Below are 26,695 nucleotides of genomic sequence, written 5' to 3'. Positions count from 1 at the left end.
TATTTTTTTTCCTTACTGACTTTAACAGTTACCCATATCAGTTTAAAGTGTTTACTTTGATTGCAAAATATTTAAAAAACACAAAAAAAAATCCCAGACATTTTCAAAGGAAGCTAAAGTATTTATAAAACCAAGCTCTGATTCTCATCAGTGTCCAGGAGCCTCATCTATTCCTGAGTCCCTCTCACATCACACAGACCCCCATCCTCTCACTTATATAAAGCCATTAACTGGCATGGTGCTATTTTTAGTGGGCAGGTACAGCGTGTTTCAGCATGAGATGAGATTGTTACAGCGAGCAGAGCCACAGAGTTTAACAGGTTCTGCTCTTAAAACTCAAAAGTGGTCACGTAGTCAGAGGTAGCATGCTTTTTATATCCTGTCATTTTGATATATAACACTGCATTTAACAGGAAGAGACATATTTCTTATATGCTGTAGAACCAAATTTCTGTAGTTTTTTGTCCAACATAGCGTTTTGGCACAATACATAAGGGATTTAACCTTTTGAAGCTGTGCCCAGCCAGAGGTTGCAGACATCAAACCAAATTACATCTCAGGGCTCACCTGTAATTCCAATCATATTCAGCTCCAAATTTCATTTGAAGCTGCAGCCCATCAGTTGAGATTATCAGGAGTGTGGCCTAAAAGCAGCGGACAGAAGTCCTAAGGGGAAAGCAGTCTAATCCATTTAATGTACAGTAAGCGCAGGTATGAGCAGATGTTTGGTTTACACACTCCACATCACCGCACATCTGGCTGTGCAGCCAAACGCGGGCTGTTAGCAGGATGCCCACACCGGAGGGATAGGGAAAGGGAGGGATTAGTACAGTTATGGGGAATACAGTGGGGATGGGATGGAAGTAGGAACTGGGTGGGTGGAAAATTGAAGAGCAGAGTGCAGGAGAGGACAGAAGAAGACATAATAATGGAGAAGAGCATACATTTAACCCAGGCTACAAACTCGAGGGCATCTGAATACTCTAACATGGACAAAAAAGGCCTGCAAATAGCATATGTTATGTAAGAGAACTGGAATAAAGAAGCAGGGTTCTGAGAGATGCATAATTACTCAGAGGAAGCCCCAGATTTCTTTTTTTCTTGGCATAAATGTGATGAAAAAAAAAGATGCTGTTCCACTCTAAATAAACGCCGTCCCTGTGGAGCCAGTGGTAATGAATCTGGCATGTCAGCTTATTTTGACATGTAATTATTGCATACCCCCGTGGGCTAGTTAACACCTCTATGGTGTTCACTTATCATCAAAGCCGACTTAAGTTGATCGGTATGCAGAGGTAGAGCCCTGGTTTTTCTCAAATAGGAGAGAACCTCCTCTTCTTTATGCTTCGCAAACTCCAAACCTCTAGAAAAATGTAAATAAAGGTAGATTAGGTAATCAGTCGGAATGGTTCTGCCGACATAAAAATATCATCATCATCCTCCTCTAAGTTAAAGCTGGGTTTTAATGGTTCTGGAGTGTGTCTGACTCACACACAGATCTATTTAAATTTTCAGTCTTCGTGTAGCCTTTATGTAAACCTCAATATTTCTATATAAATTAAGGACAAATTCAAATGAGTCAGTAAAAATGCTGAGCAAAATTATCCTTAGAATAAATGAACATAGATTAGGGTTTGGACTTAGATGATTATTGGTACTTCTAGTTTAGTCTAGTCTAGCCCTTCCTTGTCACGGTTGGCATATGGTGTAAATTTCTATTTTTTCAAATTGTAAAAGCCTTGCAACAAACTAAATTATAATAAAACTAAAATGTTTTTTTTAAACCAAAATACAATGTTCCTCTTGTATTTGTTCGAATATTTAGCAAAAATATGTTGTGCTGCATGATGGGGTTTTGCATCTAAGGGTTAACGTTTCCCTTCTTACGTACATTGTTGCCAGGTTGGGATTTTTCCCAATCTGGCAGTTTAGGACGGCTGTTTATGGGTAAAATATGTTTTTCGTTAGATTTATAGCCTAAGAGAACAATAGACTTTGGTTCAAATTGGGCGAGATTTTTTTTATATCCAGGCGGTTTATGAAGATTTTTTGGGCTGGAAAATGTAAGTCATTGACATCTGGCAACCCTTCTGAAGTCACTGTCGCATCCGTGCTAATAACTAAATCCAGTAAAACCGCAATATAGAAGTCTTGGCGATGATTGTCGTGTGATGCTAGAAGATAGATTGGTTAATCCACAATGTTTGTTTGTATTGTGTTTCACATTTGAGATGCACGTGTTTGACTGTGCTTCTATTTTTTTGGGGGGGGTTGGGGCAGATGGTGGCCTGGTGTAGATAGAAAAATGTCAGGGCAGAAAATCGTTCCCAGTCACAGCCTGGAGTGGACCACAAATAAAACCCAAGGCTACCCATCCAGCTCTATCCTATCACCAGTCATGAACATAAGCAACAAGATATCTAATTCATATTGTTAAAGCAGAAGTGGACCATTGACCTGAGTTAGGGGGAATTGCAACGTTCTCTAGTTCAGGGCATTTTCTCAGATTAACACCTGGTAGACCCAGCTTGATTATGGGATAGATAAAGCCTAGTAAATCTCTGGATTGGCTTCTACACCCTCTTTTTGGATGGCTGTTATCTTTCTCCAGGTCCACTAAGGCCATCAGGTCTAGACCAGGCATGCCCCAAGTCGGTCCTCAAGGGGCACTGTCCCCTTCTCCAGCTTAATTGATTTCCATTGATAGCTGATGTCAACTACAGTCATCACAATCAGCTGTGCTGATGCAGGGAAAGCTCTAACATCTACAGGACAGCAGTCCTCAAGGACAGACTTTAGCCCCACTTACATTACCCTCTGAAAACTGATCCGTGCCGAGCTTGGATCTGATAACTGTGCCGAGCTCGGTCCCTTACGACTGTTTACACATCACGCTAGCACAGTTCCTCGCCTCCTAGTGACAATCTACTGCACAACTGCTCTCTAGAGATAAACGAGCAAATCAACATGGCGGAGCCTGCAACATTCAGGAAGTTTGTGGGGAGTCAGGCGAAGAAGGCAGCCTTTGGTGAATTTCCTTGACAGAGTCGGCTTTTGGGAAGTGGATTCAACAAACAATAGTCTAATCAGGGCTTACAGACGCAGGGAACGACAGGAGTTGAGATTCATCACACTGCTAAGCAGAATGATCATTGGAAATCCCGTAAAAATTCAAAAAATATCCACTGGACTTGGTTTCCAAGATTTGAAGACGTTTCGTCACCTCTCCAGGAAGCTTTCTCAATTCAAATGTCTGGATCCGCAGTGAGTTTGAGTCTTATATAGACAAAGCCTTGTATCGCTTGGAAACATGCAAATGGTAACAGATGAATGGGTCATTTGGTTCCATCGTTAGCCTGTAATATCTGAAACCTGTCTATGAACCTGAGGGTCGGTCGTTAAAGGGGTGGGATTGCCGTTAAGGGGGGGATTGTCTCCTGTAATACCTGAAACCTGTCTATGATTTTTTGAATTTTTATGGAATGACTATGACCTGGATGACTGAGAACCTTCATCAGCATCATTGGAAATTGTGTGGCAAGGTAGGAAAGCTATTATTGTTATGAATGTTTGATATTTCTTGATTACGTAGGCTGACTGTAAGGAGATGACACAGTCTGCTCATGTGCTCTATGTTATCTGAGAACTGACCTTGACCTGAACTGCGCCGAGCCCTACTGATGAACTTGTTCGGTTGTGTCTGGTGTGGTCCAGTTTAGTTGTGTGTGCCATTAACACTCAACAGTTACCTTGGTCACCGTGCTCGTACCAATCTCGGCATGGTTTCAAATGGGTAGTGTAAATGGGGGTTTTGTGCTTGCCTGGTCTAGACAAACAACTGCCATGGTCCTCTCAGCAAATCTAAATGGATAACAATCTGGTCCACTGTTTTACATCCATGATAAATGCAAAGCTGCCTCCCTTGAAGTATGATTGTACATTTAAATAAAAGTAATGTGCAGGTTAGTCAAAATGTATACAAAAATTTTATGAAACTTATCTCTGTACAGGCATGGACTTTCTGGATTATCCACCTCTGCCATCCATGAATCTGTGTAGATGGTTTTCCCAACATAGACTTATTCAACTTGTTATGTAAATGCCTTTTCTACCCTGATAATGTCTTTTTTGGAAACTTTTTCTCACACCGGGGCCTCTCGGACCAGTTTTATTTCCAGGATTTATCTCAAAGTGACCAAAGGATTTTATATACAAATACTGGAGTATATCACATTAGTTTGAAAGGTATTTCAAGCTGGAAAGACTCACACAGAAGACGAGTAAGGATTAGAGATTTTTATTGAAATTAGAATCTAGCCTCAGGCAAATAGTAGACATAAGTATAGAGAACTACGATGTTATGATAAAGCCAATGACTTAAGATAGGTAAGCAGGAGAATGGATGAGAGAGGTAAGGCTGGTTAAAGTCAACCAGTCTTCCCCCTTTCTCTAATCCTGTCTACATACTTTCAAAGATTATGGCCACAAGATCCTAAAAATAATCTTAAAAAATAATTGAAAATGCTTTCTAGAAATCATGTGAGCAACTCTAGAAATATTAAAATATAGCTTAGCTACTTGAACTGATTCTCTGTAAAACATAATATAACCCTGAGCCTTACTCTAAAACAGTGCTTCTCAATGTAGGACACTCGCCCCCTAGGGGGGGCTTAGTGTACTTGCAGATGTACTGTAATAGTTAAAAGTAATTGAAAAAATAACTTATCTTGAGAGTTTTTGTCATTAGCAATATTGAAGGGTGACATTGTGATTATTAAAATATGCAATTTTCTACAGTAGATTTTTTATATTTTTTACTGTTGAAACGTTGCTCTGGGTTGTCTGGCATGGGGTACATTGGAAAAAAGTTTTATATAAACCAAAGCGAGGTCCAGTTTAGGAACCCCTGCTTTGAGAAAAAAACACAGTACAATTGCTGAAACTTTAAAACTGTTTTTTTAGACTGTAAACAGAAATAAATATTAAAGACAGATTTAACCACCCTAATCAAAGATTATTGTAGGTATAGTATGAACGGCTAAATGAGATTGGTTGTGTTTGTTTTGCTTTGTTTTATTTATATATTAGTTGTTTTCTGATAAACTAACGAGGACAGTGTTTTTGCAGAAGATTCCTAATATTTGAGTGGTCTTACAAAGGTAAAGTGAATAACCTCCTGGTTATAACAGTAGCATGGAAAATTTGGTGAAATTGTTTGCAAGCCAAGGCCCCAAAGCAAAGAAACATGGAGATGATCTGTAGTACTAGAATGGCCTAGATCCTCTGAGAAACAAAACAAGTTGTCAGCATTAGGTTTGCGTATTCACTACAGACAAACTGTGGGCGGCTTCAGATTTTAATCATCTCTGACAATTGCAGCCGTCTCTCTTGGACCTTATATAAGTAATTTAATATTTATTGTGTTTATTCCACAAAGGCATGGCTTTGAGATCAGTAGAGGCGGCGAGGGGCCAGCTGGAGATGGGATAAAGAAATGTGACAGAAGAGTTAGGAAAACAGCTTGGAGAGGTGTATTCCCCAAAGGAAAACCTTGCTGTAAATGAAGTGCGTCGTGGTGTGAGAGAGGAGGAGCGGCCCGGTAGAAGAAGGAGGGTGTGTGTGCATTTTCTGTGTTTGTGTGAAGCACGCATGTGTCTGCATGTGCGTGTCCATCTGGAGTGTTAGTGCCAGACGAGTTATCTCTGAATAGACGGTGTAGGTTCCAATTTTTCTCCCAGAGCTGGCGCGCGACTTCCTTTAACCACCCTCCTCGCCACAATGCATGTCTCTTTCTATTTTGCGTCCCTCTCCCTCCATATGTGTCTCTCTCCCTCTCTATCACCTTCAGCAGCTCCCCAGGGCAGCCTGTTAAATGCTGCAATCTGTCTCTGTCCCCCCATATCACCCCCCCCTCGCAACTTCCTATTCCTCCCTTGCTGTCTTCGATTCATGAGCAGAGCCTTTCTCTGAGGCTCTGCTCATGAATCATAGCAGCAACTACTACATGGAAAGAAGGGAAATCCCTGAAAGCGATAGGAAAGGGGTGCTGATAAGGACATATCTCTAGGGGGTGTTAAAGCCAGCTAGACGTAGAGGGGGCGGTAGGGACAAGAGAAGAAGAAGAATAGCTATAATAAAGGGCTGGACAGATGACATGAGAGTTATTATCTAAGGATATGAAGGGCAGAGGTTAATATTTAATTTGCGATTTCAGCCTCCATCATAGGCGACATCACAGGGGAAGCAGGGAAGCATCAGGATTTTTTTTCATTAGAGAAAGTGGTCCAAAACTTAAGCAGCAGTACATGCAGTAATTTGTGTTGATACAGTTACTTTCTTACAGGAAGCTGCTCTGCGCAGTAACATTATTCTTCTGTCGATCACAGGGCAGCTTCCCTGGAGCAAAAGGGGGTTAAGTGCCTTTTGAAGCTAATGGTTGTAGTGTAAGGAAAAAGCATTTCAGGATTTCCCAAAGGGTCGTGGACATGACTGATATTTACCAGACATTTTTTTCTATCAATCTAAAAATTCACAACTGAAGTTCAGCCCAAGCCATTTTGAATTTACACTAATCTTGATTATTGTGAGTATTACAGCATGCTGTTAAATGGAAAGTCAGCTGTGGGTCGCTATAAGCGGCTTATCTGGGCGGTCTTTGGTCAAGACAATAGACATCCCCGAGGGGGAAGATAATGGACAAACAAAAAGGGGATTTAAAGATCAGTGTTATTATTACATCTGTATAATTCAAATCTGAAAATTGTTGTAAGCTTCCAGATTTCCCAAAGTGTTGTGTTAGTAAAATGGACCAAGTAACAACAATTTATACTGAAATAAGTAACGTCTGACAGTCGATGGCTGACAGGGTAGAAGAAAGTTTTCTAAAAGTCCAGTGGACTTGATAGGTATCCCTGAGGTACACCATTTTATGTATGTTTTAGTTAATCCATTGGTAGCTAACAAACAAGAATGAGCTTTACATTAAAACACAACCAAGAAAAAAATAAATAAAGAGTGAATATTAGAGAAACAACTGTTTTGTAACCAATTTGTAATTTTCTGACATGTTAATCAGATATGTATATTTTGCCCGTTTACCATTTTAAATTTCCAGCATTAAATTTGCTGCATTCAGAGTATTGTTTACATAAAAAAGGGTTTAAGGCATTGTGCTTGTGTTTCTAAGAGGTTCTAAGTTTGAGCCCCACTCCCACAGACTGCCATTCTTGGTCACTGAGCAACACCCTACAGTTTCCTGGGAGCCACACAATGGCAGCCCACTGTTCCCCATGGGTATGGGTTAAATGCAGTGAGTTAATTTTGTGGCTTTGTACTTGTGACAGTCTAATGACATTAAAGTTGAATTCTTCCTTCTTCAAGCTTTCCTCCCTGAGTGATCATTTAACTATTTATATGTATAACAGTGACATCAAGCCCTGTATGACAGAAGAATTGTTCCAAAGCAAGGTTCAAAACAAAGACAGAATGGGTCAAAATATACATTTTAACAAGTATATAAGCAGTTAAAGCAGTAATTATTAGGAACTTTTACTAGCAATCCCTTGTGTTTTGCCCTTGATATTTCAACCCCGATATTTCTACGGGGGGTACCAATATTACATTCAGTAGGCATTATTGACAGCGGCTTAAAAGGAAATAAAAAAAAAAACAGTGTTAGCTGTTTTGTGGTTTGAAACATTTTCCTCTTTTCTGAAATTCTTGCCAGCAGTTTAAAGCTAAATGAAGATATTTTATCCTTCTCTGCAAAGCCCCGAGAAAATCCCATTTAGGAAACTTCTTACATTTTTTATTTGTAATGGAGAATGAATTTCGTTGAACATTAGCCTTCTCAACTTGGTCTTCCTGTAAGGGTGGAGGTATGGCAGGTTGGATTACTGATTGGAAAAGACCACAGATGTTTAATGTCTGCTCAGTGTTTTACCATTTAGGATGGATAAAGCTGAAAATCAGCTATTTTAGTCACCTGATGACTCAGGCCATGGTATTGAAAATGGAATCGATTATTGAATATTTTCCTGGCTATCGATTTGGAGTTGGATATTTATTATCAATAGATTAGATAATATTGAACATTCCAAAAAATACAAGATTAAGAGAGATTCTGTCAATATTTTGGCACAAAACTGTGAATAAAGTTTTCAGAGGTGTTTTCTTATGGATAAATTAATACAATGAACAAGCTAATATGGGACTGTTGAATAGGCTCATGACACCAACTTCAATAAATAGATTATCTCTACACATTGCACAAAAGAAAACCTTTACAATATATTTCTAGACGTGTATATATTTCAGATAATTGCTTATCCAACTAAACAGTGTAAAAAAAATAGATTCAGCTTTAATAAAATAACAAGAGGTGCAGCTGAGCTGTCCATCAGTTATTCTCATTCCAACTCTTATTTCCTGTAATAACATGTTGCCCTAATTAATTCTTGAGGCTTTTTAATTCTTTGCTAATTTCATAAAACTTCACACTGTTTACTTCATCTTTTTTCACATGTTTCAGGAGAGATGATTTACATACATAGTTTAGATTTTCTATAAAAACAAGACGGAGGATATTGAAGACCAGAGGGAAAAGATCCAAAAGGTTTATGCTGCTATGAAAAAAAGAAAGGTGAACATAATCCATAGGAAACCAAGTTAGTTTACTTTCCTGTCAGATTCAGCTGTGAATCCTGTGGAGCTAAACTAAAAAAACCAATAAGAAACGGATGGCGGTATGCTCTATTCATCCCTGGCAGAGTGCAGCACAACAGAGGCGGAGTTTTCAAGATAACAAGTAGTTTTATGGCTTCTTATCTGCAGAGCTGCAGTTTTTCCGCACACTAAAACCAACAATAGAACCAAACCTTGTATATTTAAACAGTGAGGAAAAAGGAAAAAAAACCTTGAAAAAAAACTATTATGAGACCCAGCAAGGAGTGTGGATGGGGAAGGAGTTCTGTTTCCACACTGCCTGCTTTCTGCTCGGTCTCTGGATGTTTGATAGGTAGCCTGTCTCTATCAGTACTTTAACTAGCACAGCTTGAAACGTTTAAGTTACACATATTTTAACTTTGACCTTAGTGTTGTGCTCCACTTGTGCTTTCATAAGCATAAAACTGTTTTTGCGCAGAACAGCAATGCAAATGAATGGATTTTTAGGGACTGAAGAGCTACTGCTGCATTCGCCACAGAAGCCTTTGAATCAGCTTCACCCACAGATGTTATCACCCTATTGTTGGATCCAGGGCCAGATGGATCATCTTGAATTATCTTTGACCAAACTGAGGCCACATGGGACAATTTGGCCCCTTGCTTCTTTAAGGACAGTTTGATAACAACCTTAAAGAGAAAAAAGAACAGCAAAGATATAACAAAAAATATGAATTACCTGATGAACTTTAACATAATCTGCTAAGAATATCTAGGAGGAGTCTCAACAATGACTTTAAGAGAAAGTATTCATAAAAAAAATATAGAGATTTTGTTAGTAACTGCCCATAAATGGCAGCAGGGGATGTGTGATCATTTAAATAATTATTCGTCAGAATACACCTTTAATTATAAATGCAGCCCAAATTCAGACCAACATCGCTCCTGTGTGGAAATACAACACCCCCACGTTAAGTCAAGTCTTAACTGATTAACTACATTGTTTCGCTGTTGTTAATAATTTTCTTTCAATCAGAGCAGGATTTGTTTCTATTAATCTACTTCATGTTATCAGACATGTTATCTTCATTTCTTCTATTGGCTTGGTAATAATTTGCCTCGAATGTGGCAAGAGTCCTAAAACCAAAAAAAAGTTAATGTCTTCAATCTGTCTGGAAAGCATTAGATTTGGACTCCAGGTAATAACAGAGAGAGGTGTATCCACAACTAGAGAAAACAAGAAACAATGGGGAAACTCCTCAGGATTGTTTGGTATACCAGAATTACTACAAGTTCATCTTTGGCTCATTCAGTTGTTCTTGTAAAAGAAAAATGGAACAACATTTATAGTAACAGATGCTTTACTTATCTCAGGAAAAGTCTCAGTTCATGATTCAGCAATCAGAGCCAGGTTTGGCAAAAATGGCATTTATTAATTCCAAGACCTAAAACCCTATTTCCAATTTCCCACGTAACATCTTTATAATCCTCAATAATTTGGGTGAAAATACTCTGTAGACGTGTGGTTTGGGGATCCACTGTCTTGGCTCCAGCACACCTGCAATGAACTGATTTCCTCTGCAGCTGCAGAGGCCCGTTAATCACCCATTTATGCGAGTCAGGGGTGTTGAGGCAGGAAAATAAATACCTAACACACAGGGCAGTGGGTCCTGGGACCAAGTTTGTAAACCACTACTTATTTTTTTAACCATTGTAGCTTTCTGCAAGGTCTGTCATACATCCTGCATAAAACTAACAACATTTATGAAGAAGAGCATCACACTAACAGTCAAACATGGTGGTGATATTACTATATTTCTGATTTCTTTTGTCTTGTAGGGGAATGTCTTGTAGCTTAAAGCTACAGTGTGTAATAATTACAGGGATATACAGTGAGAAATGTAATATATTATACATAACTTTGTTATTTATCATCATCTACGAGCTCAGCCTCTTAACCTTAATATTTGCGTGGCTTAGAATTCGTTATTTATAATAACATAGGAGCGGGTCTCGCAGCCATGGAGGCAGACATCTTTGCGCTACGGCAGCGCAGAGCCAACAAACTAGCGATTGCGAGATCGCCCATTACGCTTGAAAGTAACTACGGCAAGTTGAGAGAGATGAACTGAGACGGTACTGAACAATATACTCTACACAGACTAATGAAATACTATCTGTAAAATTATCTATGTAAACAAACCTCATCACTTGAGAAGGTAGGTGATGTGGACGTCGTGAAAGACATTTTGTCCCGTAAAGCTCGCCGTACTGTTGGGGGGGAGACGCGGTGGGGGGGGAGATGTTCATGTTGCTGCGGTCTGCAGTCTGGACGTTAGATGTCGCTGAAAATTACACACTGTAGCTTTAAGAGAACTCGATTTTGTAACATGAACACAATCAGAGGCACATCAAAGGGTTAAACTTGGCTTTAAGAAATAAAAAGTTCAACTAAACGAGGAGCTTAACCAAGTCTGGGAAGAAGTCTGCTTAAGTTGCTTAAGTGGCATCTCATCTATTGTACCATTAACATTTATTTTTAAAGTCTGTTCCTTACTGGTAAGAGATTTAAAGGCCAAACTTGAACAAAATATTTCTTTAATGTACCCATTGGTGAACTGTGGTTCTTTAGTTTCTTGTTGTACCGGTGCACTTAGCTTCTGTATCTTGTGTAACCAACTTAAGAAAATGGCGGGTCAAGTCTAGAACCAGATACCTCTACCTTCACCATCCCTCTTCTATTTACCTGACATTCAATGCTGCTATCTGCTAATGATATGTCCGTTTACCCCTGTTTCTTCAGCAGTCATTACCAGGTTACGCCGTTTGACAGTCATGAGATACAGATATTGAATCCTCTGACAGAAAACCAAGCCCAGGGAAAATAACCACGAGGAGAATTCAAGCTGAGGAATTTTGACCGCCTGTGAAATATACATCTTTTAATACTTTAAGTCTGAGTAACATAATCAGGGTTTCAACTAGATTATTGTCAGTGACTTTGGTTCCCAGTTTATGCTGAAATATATTAAATAAAAAAGATTGCTGAAAGAAAAGGTTTAGTCTCCAGGAAAAGATAAAAAGATTTATTTGGCAATGCATGTCAATGTATTTTTTTTTTCACTTCTGAACCGTTATGATTTTTGTGTTCATCTTTGAGCCTCCCGAACAGTGCGGAGAGAGTGGGTCCTTTGTGAGTAAAAAGCCTCAGTAAAAGCATCTGCACTCTTCACTGTGTGATGTGCGCTAATGCTGAACACACAGTGTCTCCTTCACTGCAGTGCTTCCCCCCTCTCGCTGCAGACACCCTCACTCATACCTCTGCAGTCAGTCGCTCTATCTCTCAACATCACAAGCGTTACTCTAGTTCTCGTTCTTTTTCTCTCATTTTGTTGGTGTTCGCAATGTTTGAGGGCCATTGCAGTACGAAAGCTCTGATAATTAAAACCCTTATCTTTTTCAGCCTCATAAGTAATGCAAAATGCATACAGTCTATTTTTAGTGTTGCTGCTTGCTTTTTAAAACATAAGCATCAGATAGGTAATCTTAATTGTCATCATGGTATTATTATATACGTTTTTTTTAATGGCAAAGAGCTGCTTAAAGATGATATTTGAAAAGCTGGGTTTCAAGTGCCATTATATTTGGACTATTGGATGGATTTCCTCCCCCTGTACGCTGACACTTGATATATTGCCATTAGTGAACAGAATGCTTAAGCTTACAAACAGTGGAGGGGATGTTGGGATGAAGAAATAAAAAAAAGGCGATAAAATGTAGGGTAATCATAGTTTATCATATTTAGTGGCATCATGACCCATTCTTTTTTCCCCATTTATCCTCAAATCCAGCATAGGCGACTAGGATCAAGCACTTCTAGCCCCAATCTGTCTTTTAGCGTTTTTGTCTTCTCATAGAGATCATAGAATTGCCGTTCATCCTCTTCCCTGTAGTCTTTTTGCCATTCATTTCCTTATAAGCATTAAGGTTATGGACAGGTACTCAAACCCATCCTGCACTTTAACGTAGAACTTATGAAAAGCTAAATTATCTGGTGGTGCACTGCTGCTTTTTTAAAGTGAAATGATCTAGATGAGGTAGTGCCTAGTAAGCATCTTATCAGGAAATCTCCTGGGCAGTTCCCTCTAGGGGTTTTATACGCCACTTTAGCAGAACAAGACCACAGGGCAAACCCTGAACTGACTAAAGGGACTCTGTGTTCCCTCTGGCTTGGAGAATGCCATGGGATTTCCCAGACTGAGTTTCAGAGGAGCACTGTGCAGTCTAAGCTTTCCTCTTGGCCTTGCAATGCCCTCAACCTGAGCTTGTTCAGGAGAAATCAAGAATGTATGCATTTCAGATCAATGTTTCACTTTATTGCAGTTGTTAATAGTTAGTAGTTTCTAATGCAGCCAAAACACCTGAACATATTTGCTGTAACGACATAACAAAAAAATTCTAGAGAAAACGACACCTAATTACAGTTTTTAAGGAAACAGGACTACATCACTACGACTGACATCGTTTAGTAAATTTTGACATAATGGCAAAAAAACAAACTCTGAGCATGTAACTCAGTGATGACAGAGGCGAAGGGTAAGGAGGACTTTGTTATCAATTCAACAACTTTAAATCTTACTATAAGGGAAATACTCAATGAAGCTCCAGTTTTATAAATACAGATTTATAATCTGATTTTATTTTTTATTTATTTTAATTCTTGCCAGGCAACATATTTATGAGTTTTTTTATTTGAGATGGAAAGCATAAAATAATAACAAATAAATGCTCAAATTAAAAGATTAAGTAAAATAGTCTTTATTTTACAATTGGTTATTGTGCTTTCCACTGTTGGGCAGTCATCAATCCTTTTGACTGAGAGGGGTACTCATGAAATGAGATTATCTGTAACTGCTAATGGGCATAGAGAAACCCATGACTTTCTTGCTTGGAGATTATAGAGCTAATTTCTGCTGCCCACTATTGCCTACCTATCCACATACTAAAGAGTGTCATCTCTTATACATATTATTTCTCCTTTTCTCTTCTGAAGGAAAACATTACGTTCAAATACTAAATTATTGTTACACATCTTGTGCTGAGTTAGTACCACTCATATGAACTTTATTCTCATTGTAGCTTGCACCAAGACATCCAGTGCCTGACACATAGTGTAAGCACTCCAAGTCTTGAGGCATTAGCTTGAACTTTGACCTTGAGGTGGCTACTGACCTGATGGGCTGTTCACACACATCACATGTTCATACTCCATATGAGCACAACAACCTTCCCCACAAATCAACATGTCAACACACACGTGCACTCATGCAAGCCTGGAATCACGGCACACAGCGTGGCATGGAGCGGACTATTGGCAGGGGTGAAGTGACGTGAACTCTCTCTTCACCAACTCATTTGCGCTCTGCTGGAGAATTTGTTACGCATGGGCCGTCTGCCACATGCATTTTAAAGGGCGATGGGGCCAGAGTTAAGCTGGGATAGCTGCATTCATCACGCACACACACTGACACTACTCGGACGCATGTTGACTTCCTTCTTTTGGTTTACCGTCAAATGCCATGTTGCATAATGTCAGAATTTTTCTCTTTGCCAGCTTCTGTCCCTGTTTTGTTCCTCTTTTCAGCCTCCTTACCCTCTGCCTCTGTCATCACTGAGTTACATGCTCAGAGGGTTTTTGCCATTATGTCAAAAATTACTAAGCACAAAATCAGGTAACCACAAAAATATAAACACAAAGTGTGTTGAGAACGATCAGTCAAATGCTTGATATTTACAAGAAAATTGCTTCATCCCAAACACCCAGTCAAGATCCAAATAGGTCAACATCTTCTTTGAGTTTTATATTGGTGATAAAACGCGTCAAGGTACTATACATCTGTCCCCCCATGTGGTCAGGGAACATAAGTTAACAAAGACCATCAAGAAAGCCAAGGAACATAGCAGCGATCAGGAAGAAAGTTTGGAAGGTTTCTAAAACAACCAAAGACTTGAACACCTTCCTGAGTACAGTTCAGTCTGTTGGTTGAAAAGGAAAAAGTGTGCCACAACTGAAAAATCTATTAAGATATGGCCTACAGTAGCCCTGGTTCCATTCTTATATTAAGTCAATATTGAACAAACTTTTGAAATGTCAAAAAAGAGAAAGCGAATTATCAGTTGTCCCATCAATTTAAGTGAGTTAACCTGGTAATGAAGAGCATGATGTTGTCATAAATAGGTTACATGTGGCTGAAATAAACAGGATATAGACGTAACAAACTAGGGCGGACACCAGATAAGTGATACAGTGGGTTTATTAAGAAGTTTTTGGCAATCAGGCAAGTTGTACTAACTTAATCATGTCACCTAGTATTAGAGATGCTGCATGCTATTAGTAGACAACATGTTTGATGCATGAAAACTTGCTTCACAAATTATCAGGTTGCGTGGAGGTTTTTTGAGGACCCAAATGCAGCGATGAGGAGGCAGAGATAAGTCTGTAGATTTTCCATAGTAAACTGAGGCAAAAATCAAAAATACTGAAAACCAAATTCTAGGATAACTTAAAAGAAAAACACACATGAGGAGCCAGGAAACGACGGTGCAACAAAACAACAACAAGCAACGAGCAAACAGTGACTGAACATGAAGTGTATAAATGTAAGACTGAACAAAGACCAGGCTAATGAGCAGGTTGGGGAAAGGTGTAGACAGAGGAGTCTAGAAGGGCAATAGACAAAAAGAGACTGACACAAGAGGGCAGTAGAGGGCAAAGAATACCTAGGAACTCAAATACAGTCGAAAATAACTAGAATAACACAAAATGAAATGAAACCAATGAACTAGAAAACACAGAAAGGCATGAATCAAAGTATAAATGAAAACCCAAAAAAGAAAACTTAAACAGAACCAAAAAGTGCAGTCATGACACAACTAGGTCTGAATTTCTTTCCTGTATCATCTCTTCTTCAAAAAAGTCAGAAATCAGCTCAAGCAAAGACTTCTTTTGCAAAATGTAGTCATTGATTTCAAGTTTGCTGTTTTCTTCAAGCTCTTCTAAGGCAATGCTCCAAAATGCCCATAAAAAATGCAAACACAAAATGCAAGAGTAAATCAAAGAGATAGACAGCTAATTAAAAATCAACAAGACGGTTAGTCTTGCATTCCATAAAATCTTACCTTATAGAAAATGTTCAGGAAAAAAGGCATTGGATGTATTTGGTGTGACTTGCTAATACAAGGATGTAAAGAAAATTCCTTTGGTCAAAAAGACACCATGTATGAAACATTGTGGTTGTGGTGAGGGTGGTGTTCCTAAGCAGAGACAGGCGATCCGGACACAGTTGAAGTAGAGGCCAACTCTGGAAGACAATCTCTTAGAATCTAGCAAAAAGACGGAGGAGGTCCAGCTTCCAGTAAGTTCCTAAAAATATTATCACAGCTATAGTGGAATAATTAAGATTAAAGTGCATTTTTGTATTAGAATGGCCCAGTCAGGAAGACAATCTCTTATAAACTAGCCAAAAAACGGAGGAGGTCCAGCTTCCAGTAGGGTTGTCAAAAGTATCGATACTCAAAAAAGTGTTGATACTGAAACGTTGTATCTGGATACAATACTCATTGTTAAAAGTATCGATACAGTGCCACCACCAGTGGCACCTAAGCAGTCATTCATCTAAAGTGCAGAATAGAGGACAATGCACTTTCTGAACACTGTGTGATTGAATAATTCTGTGCACTTTTCAGTTTCAGTCTTTTTTTTGTAACAGGTGCAGCTGCTGAGAATTATTTTTGTTTCTTAACCGGTTTGGCTAGTATCATTGTTATGTGTGTAAAGCATAGCCAAGGAAGGAACACTTAATTTTAATTTTATAAGTTTTTTCTTATCAAGCTTGCTTAATATTGTGCACAGCATACAACCTTTATTTTATTTATTTATTGTATTTAATTTATTAATGAAAATATTTCTGTAGAATTTTGGAGTGTCTGTTTTTATCCTTGTGGTATCGAAAATGGTGTCGAGTATCGAATATTTTCCCTAGTATCGGTATCGAGTTAAAAAGTTCAGTATCATGACAACCCTAGCTTGCAGTAAGTTCCTAAATATATTATAACAGCAATAGTGGAATAATTAAGATTAAAATCCATTTTTGTATTAGAATGGCCCAGTCAAATCTAAATCTAAGGTGTAATTTATACTGTGATGTTTAGAGGCACTCTTCATCTAGTCTCTTTATTTTGCAAAGAAAAATATACTGAAAAATAAATGCATAGCAAACTTTCCTGATTATTTGCAGAAGAATTTTAAAGCCATGTATCATTTTTCCATTCTCTTCATAAATAAGTGCTCGTTGGTCCTTCATGAAATACTCAAAAGTCTGTGACTGTGAATATATTAAAGTTTTCAGGGCTCTGGATCCTTTTAAAGTACAGCTATGCCTTGGGGGAAAAAAAACAACTATGGTAGAGGAGCAGCAAGTGGAGCGGCTGAGAATAGGAACATGTTTAAAACCAACTTTTTTTTGGTGAAGCAGACAAAAGTAAATGTTGAGAGGTCAGGGGAGGCGTTTTCATTGGTTTTCGATGGCAATATAGCACAAAAGCAATGTGACATATGACAAGGTTTACAGTGGAACAGCTGTGAAGGGAAGCCTCCAGTCGCCTGCTTCTCATCTCAGCCTGACAGGAAGTGTCATCTCAGAGTGTAGCGCCGAAAGCTGTTCCACCGAGTGCTACGCTGATAGGTTCACATTGTTTGTGGAATCTTCTGGTATTGTAGAACACATGGACTGTTAAGGTGAACTGGATTATTGTGGATTAAACCACCAGAAATTAACTTGAATGTTCCTGCGTTTCGGTCAGAAATATTGTAAAATATTGTTACACTTACAGAGTTTACTGTGGAGACATCTTATATTTGCAGTACTTTGTCTTAAAATGGTCCTTTCCCTCCACAGCTGGCATCCAATAATTCAGACAACAGCAGCCAGACGACTGCAGCTGACAACAAAGGTAAGATCTCATAAAACTGAATTGAATTGAGAGAATGTTCTACAGTGTTTGCTGTTTCCTTTCCTTTTCATCGTTAGACACTGATGGACGTTTGCCAACATCTTAGCAGTGAATAAGACCAGTATCTTAAATAAGAATTAATGTCAGTTTAGACAATTTGGTAATTATTAAGACAACAAAATAGTTGTATTTTCTCGTTTATATGAAAGTTCAGAGCAAGTTCAGAGCTTAAGAAATTATTGTCGAGTTAATACTTTTACATTAAACACAAGTTTTTGTTTACGTAATTTCTGAATTTGGTCAGATGTAATCTTTAAAGCCTCTTATGGATTAAGATTTTCAGTGCTTTAAAAAAAACAGATTTACCACTGACTCTATGGTGGTCTTTTCTCAGATCATCAAGTCATTCTATTTTCCAAATATATTTGTTTAGACACTAAATGATTCTTCAGGTCATGCTCTCTCCTCATTGTAACTATTCTATGTGGAATTGATTAAGGCAATTTTTGAAAGCTTTAACATTATCCAGACTTTACTAATACGCATTACTGTTACAACAGAAAAACATATACTTTTTAATATTTTTCTTGCTATTTTGTTAGCCGCTATGCTAACTTATGTTAGCATACTGTAGCTGGACATAAGTGTCTTGTAATCAGAACAAAATGCATTAGATTTAACTTTTATCAGTTTATTGTTATTGTGTTGTGTATAATGGTAAATCTTAATAAAACACAGTGAAATATTATGAGAGAAATGCTTTGTTTTCAGACCAGAATCTATTTGGACAGTTTTGCGGGTCCACCTGCCTGAATGTCCACTAAAACCTTTGTGGAACAAATGAACCACATTGTCACTCATTCAGTCACAATGTGGTTCTATTCATTCTGAGACTGCATTCAAAGTTTCAAAGGGATTTTCATGATGTTTGCAGTGTTTATTTTAGGAAAAGAAACTTGAAAATTATGATTTTAGCTGTTTGAAAACCTATAATTAAGAAACATGTCACAATAGTGGTTTCACGTTAAAAATATTCTTTCATGACTTTATATTAGGCATCCCAAAAGTCGGTCCTCAAGGGCTGCTGTCCTGCAGACTTTAGAGGTTTCCCCCCTCCAGCAAAGCTGATTTGCATTGATAGTTGATTAACAGGCTTTTGCTTAACTGCAATTATCAGAATCAACTGTTCTAAAGCAGATAAACCTCTAAAACCTGCAGGCCCTGGAGGACCAACTTTGGGGGTCGCCCACTTTCTATCACCCTGCGTCCATGTATGACGAGAGGGATACCCCGTGACATCAGTATCTGACAGGCGGGCTGGGGGGGGGAGTAGCAAAACAGGGAGGTAGAACACTTAAGAGATCTTTACCAGAATGTCCAGGAATTTCAGCAGTTCAGGTAAACAGTGACCAATCTTTTAAGCCCTTTTTAAGGTTGTACACTGGTACTTGCTGTCATCTTAGAAGGTATAACCTTAAGATGTGTCAGCAATGCTCTAAAAGTCTCTGGTAATTGTTTTGCTGCAACTAACTCACCAGGGTTTCTTTTGTACGTTGCCTCTTTGACCTTCCGCAATAACAAAAGTGCTTACATGGTGTCTAATAGAGGGATCAAACTCCTGTTTTTCCATGAGCTAAGCACCGATCCAAGGCAGTGGTTTGGCAGGAATAAGCTGCGTGTCAGCTAGGAGAAGTTGGCACTTGTTTAGCCTTTCTCATCAATAACCAATTCCAGTGCCGGAAACTTTCCATCTATCAATGCAGCCCTATAAGCCAGCAAGTGCTGCAGATTCAGACTGAGATTAAGGGGCTGTGTCCCGAATCTCCTCATTTCTTTTTATGTTTTCCCCAAGCCTGCTGCAGAACACAGAACATTGAAAAACCAAATGTGATTTTTTTTTTTTATACCTGTTCATCACTAAAACGTCTTCCTTCCTTTTTTCTGGTTTCCATTGCTTTGTCTAAAAATGAATAATGGAGGACTTTTTACAATTGATATCTGAAGCAAAATGCAGCATTTCTGCATACCTTCTAGGTAGCTGACAAAACGTTTGTGTATAGAGGGGCTTTACAGTAGAGGCAGAACTATTTATAGTGATGAGTCATTGTTTTTCAGTGCGTGCAGGTGAAGGTTTAATCCTTTCTAAAATCAATGCACACATGCTGCCACACAAATCCAGCTCAGATCGTTTATTACTGAGGTTTGAATCACCATTTTCGTTGCATCTTCTGACAGAAGAAAGCAGCATCAGTTTTTTCATGAGGTTTGATTCCAGGTTAGCTTGGTTACATTTCCAATATTGTTAAAAATATCTTTATCTTTAGCCATAATCTAAGGATATCTTTAACCATAATCTACAAGATTATGACTAAAGATAAAGATATTTTCATCAATATATTTTCATCAATATATTTATTAATTTCATTTTCTGAGAAGATTAAAAAACATATGTATATATTTTTTCTGATATACAGTTTTTTTAAACTGTAATTGTATTTTCATATGCCACCCTATATGCAGATTAATATTATCAAATACCCTCTAAACTGATAATAATAAAAACAAGAGTTCAACAAATATCTTTGAATGAAAGATCCTTAAAGTATGTTAGATGGATTAAATGGCCAAAACTGTAATATTTTTTTCTTGGCTGTGGTGCAGCCTGGGAATTTTCACACCAAATGTCAGTATGTTCAACATACAGCACAGGACATTTTAGTGTTTATACCAAACTGTACACATTATAGTGTAATCTGTACAGTTTTGTAAGTAAATTTTTTATATTTCAACTCTCTAAGCATGTTGGCGTGGTTTGTGTGATCCTGCAAACTTATCTGCATTGTTTTTATTTCTCTGACTTTGTCTACTTCTAGAAAAATCAAAATTTATCAAAAAAAGGAAAGAGTTTCAAATAATTCCCTGTGACTAAATTATTAAACTCACTGATATTTCTCAGATGTTCTGCTTTAAACTAATGTGAGATTGATTTCTGCCCTTCTAGAGAAGGCATCAGGAGCGAAGCCTCAGGAACAAGAGGAGGAAGTCGACATCGACTTGGAGGCGCCGGAGACGGAGAAGGCAGCGCTCGCCATTCAGAACCAGTTCAGGCGCTTCCAGAAAAAAAAGAAGTAGTCTGACTGACTGATTTAAAAAAAAAAATAATAATTATAATAATAAAATCAAGAAAAAATATATTTATTTCAGCAGATGTACAGATATCCAATCAATGACAGCTAGTGGTTTGGGGAAAATGGTGAAAGGATTTCAGTTGTTCAGGATTTATTGTCATATTATGCAAAGTGTCAGGAAATGCCTTTTTGCATGACAGATCAGTTATTAACAATGAGGAAGTTTTGTAGGGGCGAGGAAGAGGCTTAAAAACAGCAAAAAAATAAATAAAATAAATTTATAATCTAGCATGATGAAATACTGTAACCTCCCATCACCTCATTAACCTTTGCAAATGTCCCACATATCATCTCCCGTCTCTCATTGCTCCCCAGCGTGCATCTGAGCCCTTTTCCCTTTGCTCTTTTCACACACAAAACAAGCCCAGCACACACAAACACATAAGATCTGCATAGCAACCAACATCTCCATTATCACTTGCCACAACAAGCTTAGTTGGTCGATGCTCATGAAACAGGAATGCACAGAATGAAGAGAAGCACACCTTCCAGGTTCCAGGTTTGTCTCTTCCTCCCTTGGCTACTGCAAGGCTTTCTGTTACTCTCTGTCTGCCTCTGCAGGGACAGAAATATCACCAAGTAACTGTCTCAGGTGTGAAATCACCTCTATTGCTGGCCAGAAATTGGATATCCGCTGCATGCCAGTCTGATCTCACAGGTGACGAAGGTGGTGGTCATGGAAACTAGCTGCTATCTCACTCAGTTGGAGGCAGTTTCCTGCAGGGGAGCTTAATAAGTGATAGGAAGTACAGGGACTTCATGCAAGTCATTAATCCCATACAGTGCGGCAAATGAGTGACGCATTAGTGATCGGGTGCTCATGTGTCAACAGCTACTATAAATTTAAACAGCCTTTCAGCAACACAAGGTGCTGGTAACACATTCAGTTTGACAGGATATCCAATATTTACGCAAAATTTGTTCAGATATTGCTAGAAATAATGACCTTACTGAGGCTAAATTGTCTGAGAAAACTAAAGCTGATCACTGCTTTAGCAATGGTCAGGAGTTTTTTTTTTTTTTTTTTTGGCAGTAATATCCTTTTACGCAACTAATGGCAAAGTACTTATGTCACATAGTTTTAAAAAAAATGCTGAACAGAATATGGTAGAAAACGCTAACCAGAGGGGTACCGCAAGGCTTGGTGTTAGGCCACCTGTCTATGTCGGTTACTGTCGGTAATGTCCACTTCCACCACATGATTAAAAAATGATAATAAATCATGGCTAATTTACACACAGGGACACGTTAGACAATACAGTCTATTGACCAAAATAATATTCTTGCTACTGAACTGGTTTGGTTTTTTCTTAAGCATATCTGAAAGCAGCACACAGCATGTACAATACTGGGGCCAGTATTTCTCCTTTTGTTGGATTTGTGCCCCATGGAAAGTGAACCTTTTTAGGAAATTTAAAATCCATTTTTGGAACATGTGGCATAAATTTATGGACTTATATAGATATATTTTGAAAACATAACTTAACTGGCTGGAAAAAATAATAAAACAATTATTTATTGTCTGCAGTAGTGTTCAATCTTATCTCTTAGATAATTTGGAGAATGTCAAGATATGTTAGCATGTTATTTAGAAAACATGCTTATATCTTGTAGATATTTTAGAAATGGGGTTTAATTAACCAAGTCTTACCTATCATTTCCTTGGGCTCCTGATCTCAGTTTGTGCCTCATAATTTCCAAAAATATTGATTCATATCTTGTAGCAAATTCACCTGAATTTGGAAGATTCTGAACATAACATATGGAATAATCATTGATGAAGAATCATTAAGGAGAAAATAAAATTTCACCAGAGGTTAGTGAAAAAAATTTGTGAATAAGTAGGAAGTTTAAGGAACTCACAAAAAGATTTGTGTTGATGTGAACGGAAAATCGCATTGGTTGGCTTATTGATCTATTGGCCCTTTGTCAGTTACCAAAGACTAGCGTCTGAGAACTCTAAACCTCACTCAGTTTTGGGTTACCGGGAGCCACAGCAGGAAACTTAAACCTCTCCTTCCTTTAATAAACTCTTGATAATGAGTGGGAGTAGATAGCTGCCATGACCCAAAGTCCTCTCACTGTAAGGTCAGACATCCTGCAGGGGTTGAGCAGAGAGTAAAAAACATTCTTACCTTTAGTCCTATTCTAACTTACAGCACAGAAACTATAAGCACATTAATCCTACAATGCACATGTACTGTATAAACATACAACCCCTTCAATAAATGTAGCACACTTAACTGCTTTGAAGCCAGATTTATCTAGTGCTGTAATAATACTCTTACTAATTAAAGGAATTATTATTGGAAACTAACCTCTTTTCTATATCGAGGACAGAAAGCGGCCACACTTCTCCCTCACCATCCCCCCATTTCATTTATTACTTGAAGGAGATTTGTTGGAGACATCATCTCGGTTTGATTTCCAGCTCTTTTCCTGCTCTAGATGGAGCTGACCTGGATAGGTTTGTCTTTTTGTGGCAGGTACCCATCAAAAAGTTGTAGATTATTGAAAAGAAATTAGTTAAAATGATTACTTAACTAGACAAGATGTCCTTGAAGATGTTTTTAATGTATTTTGGGTAGTTATAAACTATTACCTAAGTTAAGCTCTTTAGATTTTGTGTTTGTTTAGTCTAAATGCCCTCATATGGATGGATATTTACTTTTCAGCTACTTCTAGTTGTGATGAAATGATTGCTCAGGACGGCAAGTCACACTGACTTTATTTAAAATTAAAAAAGCAGAATTTTTTTTTTAACTGGAAGTTTTATTATTTAATTCATAGTTTTCTGACATAGTCATTGATTTATCCATCATCTGCAAGCAAAATGTCTGTGAATTGGTGCAAACACATGTGGAAGTTTGGAATTAGCTGCTCACATCTAAATACTCTCTTCATACCCTAAACAGTTACTCCAGGAAATATAGCATAATTTATTTTGAGCTACATAAATTAGAATCACAATACCTCTTTAATGGCTAAACTAAATCCATGTAGAGGAAAGTAAAACTGAAAAGAAAAAAAAACAGGCTAACTACCCGATTCTTTCTATGCTTTTTTCACTCTCTTGAAGTGGGCACCTGAACTAAACCTCGTATTTCATTGCAGCAAATTTCACATTGTATATACCTATGAATCAAATAGATCGAGTTTTGATTATTTATACCACATTTGTTGAAGTCCTAAAAGTCAGATTGAAGGTGGTCAACCTCAGACATATTTAAATCTAAAAACAGTCAAATAAAGTCATATTCATGTGAAGCATGACTGGGCTGCTGTAAATGCAGAGGGACTGTCTATGTCTGGAGGCTGTAAATAGCTACCTGGTAGAATTTAAACGGCCTTAATGTTGCTTGGCAACTGACTCAGCTGAAGAAGTAACGCCATCCTGGTCATTTCAATGTGACTTGTGATAAGCCCTCCGAAACGAAACAGTGAGATGGGTAGAGTGAGGGGACCTGTCAGTGAGAGGTTTTCAGATCACCGCTAAACTCCAAAGGGAAGAGAAGAGTTTGGGTCAAATTCTCCATAACATAAATAAACCACATTACCATCGATGTTCCTGCTACTCATCATCCAGTCTGCATGCAGTCAAATCTTAAGTACAGTGAAGTGTATCTACTTTCTACAATCAAGAGGTTTCACTTCTTTGTGGTATAATAGCCAGTACTCCAATAGCCTATTGTGTGTTACACAACTTATAAATTATTAATAAGCCATTTGAATGGGTGCATTTTGCTTACTTAGCTACTGTGGTAATCACAAGATAGAAGCTCCTGCATTTCAGCATGTTTAAAGTGTATCTATGAGCATTAACAAGACGTTTCAGGTCAGATTTGCCAAGAAATGATTTCCCAATACGTTTCCAGTTTGATTACATTTTCTTTGTTTCCACTCCAGTTCTTTTGGCTGATTTCATAGACTTTTAGCTCCGACTTCCACCCAGAGCATGTTAGGTCACTGGCTTGGTTTTATTTTTCCTTTTTCTTGATGTCTTTCTTTTTCAAAGCTGTGTTTTTGCTTTGCTTTGTTAGCTTGACCTCATTCCACTTTCCCCCTGAAGGCAACCAAATGCGGGGTTCGCCGAGCACAGCTTGGAAAGGCTGGGCAGAATTAAAAGCCCGTCCCGTTGCCTTGATCATGAATAGAACAACCGTACAAACACTTTATCCAAGACGGTTTAAGTAAGACTCCCCAGCATTGTACCTAAAACCCTCCTAATGCTGTGGCACACAGCATCTTAGCGAAATGCAGCCGAGGCTTTTGTACATAATGTTCACACTCCCCAATGTTTGGACGCCACACCGTCTCTCTAAATCCACGCTTGCCAGCGCATTATTCACCTCCTCTTGCATATGCTCATCTACATCACCTTATTATGCTTGAGAAGAATCTAGTGATGGGGAGAGTAATTGTTTTGGTATGCACAAAAGGATTCTGGGGCTCAGCTTTACAGCCTAGAGATGACATCTAAGCCATACTTTAGAGAAAAAAAAAGCATATATTTAGATAATCTCTTCTTGCACATTCCTTACTTTGTGTTGTCTCCGAAACAGCTGTGATGAAAACCAAACAAATACATCATCTCCCCTCCAAATGCTACTGAAAGAATCTGTCCTGTAAATTGTAGGCTGACTGTTTGACTGTGAGCGGAACAAAAGCAGGAGTGGGAATCCAGCTCGCCTTGAAGAGCATTGTAAGCACACAATGTGTGGCCAGTCAGTGACCAGTGTTATTTCAGGGAGGCATCCAGCAATCAGGAAGCTCCCCCACCTCTTAACCCACTATAATTATTACTGCATCATTAGTTCTCCTACCATAACTGAGTCGTAATTTATTACTGCTTTTTTCTGGAACTTATGTGAATTACCTGTGTTGTTGTGATCTTCTCCAAACTGTTGTGTTCTGACGTGAAGGCATGTACAATCCATATTTGTATGTTTAACACAATAAATTTCCCTTCAATAAACAGACATTTTAAACTTGAATGTGTCGTTGGACTTTTCTGGAGGTGAGGACTTTGGTTCTACTCACTTTGGAGCTGGTTTTCGTTATGTTGCCATCACGTGAATAAAAGTAAGACCTGTAATTCTCAAGATGTCATTCATTCAGTTCAAGGAGGTATCTTGGTCTGGACCCATTAGGGAGATGATATGTATGAACACCCCCCCACCTCCCCTTAATGTGAGTTACTTTCGGTTCCCTCTGGGTGCTGTTCCAGTTCAGCCACATTTATGAACCACGCCATATAATGTACTATGCTCATCACAGAGCTGGAATTTAGGAATTTGGAGCACTCAATTATCCACAAGATAAATAGGACACCATGTCGTTACATGTCACCTTGACCAGTTTATTTAAAATTACAAATTAGGAAATACATGATGACATCTTTACAAAAATAAAGGATTAAAACTAAAATAGATTTGATTCATTGTGACTTAAGGATTTCTGAGCCAGATATATTTTAAGAAAACCACACTAAGTAGAAAGGTTGGGAATAACCAAAAAGATATTTAACACTTTGACATTTGACTTTCAACCTCCCTTTTTCTAAAGCAGGTATGACATTTCTCCAGGTAAATCTTTATCCCTTGTTGTCTGGGTGGACCAAACATCCAGTTAAAGATCTTCACCAAAATAACTTGTAACAAAATGGCCTAAAAAGTAAAAGTTAGAAACAGCAAAGTGAGCAGCATCATTGAGAAACATTCCTTGAAGTTTTTAGACCTGACCTTAGACAATTTTTACAATTTCCAGCATTTAACAGGTGTACCAAATACACCGAGACCCCAAAGCGCAAAACATTTTTGCCAAGACAGAACTTA

At 38.2% G+C, this 26,695-nt stretch overlaps 1 protein-coding gene across 1 annotated transcript in view; it reads left to right on the top strand.

The window, feature by feature from the left end:
* LOC107102121 (Purkinje cell protein 4-like protein 1) overlaps positions 1-25,855 on the top strand; it is a 40,217-nt gene extending 14,362 nt beyond the window's left edge. Inside the window, exons 2-3 of the mRNA XM_015401301.1 lie at positions 17,619-17,673; positions 20,675-25,855. Of these exons, the coding sequence (XP_015256787.1) occupies positions 17,619-17,673; positions 20,675-20,805 (186 nt within the window). The 3' untranslated portion in view covers positions 20,806-25,855. The remainder of the gene's footprint in view (positions 1-17,618; positions 17,674-20,674) is intronic.
* The last annotated feature ends 840 nt before the right edge of the window (positions 25,856-26,695 follow it).

Source organism: Cyprinodon variegatus, unplaced genomic scaffold (genome assembly GCF_000732505.1).
Source record: "Cyprinodon variegatus isolate N-32 unplaced genomic scaffold, C_variegatus-1.0 Scaffold1206, whole genome shotgun sequence".
NCBI lineage: Eukaryota > Metazoa > Chordata > Actinopteri > Cyprinodontiformes > Cyprinodontidae > Cyprinodon > Cyprinodon variegatus.
Note: the sequence above shows the minus strand (reverse complement) of the source record. Positions and strands in the feature narration are given on the sequence as shown.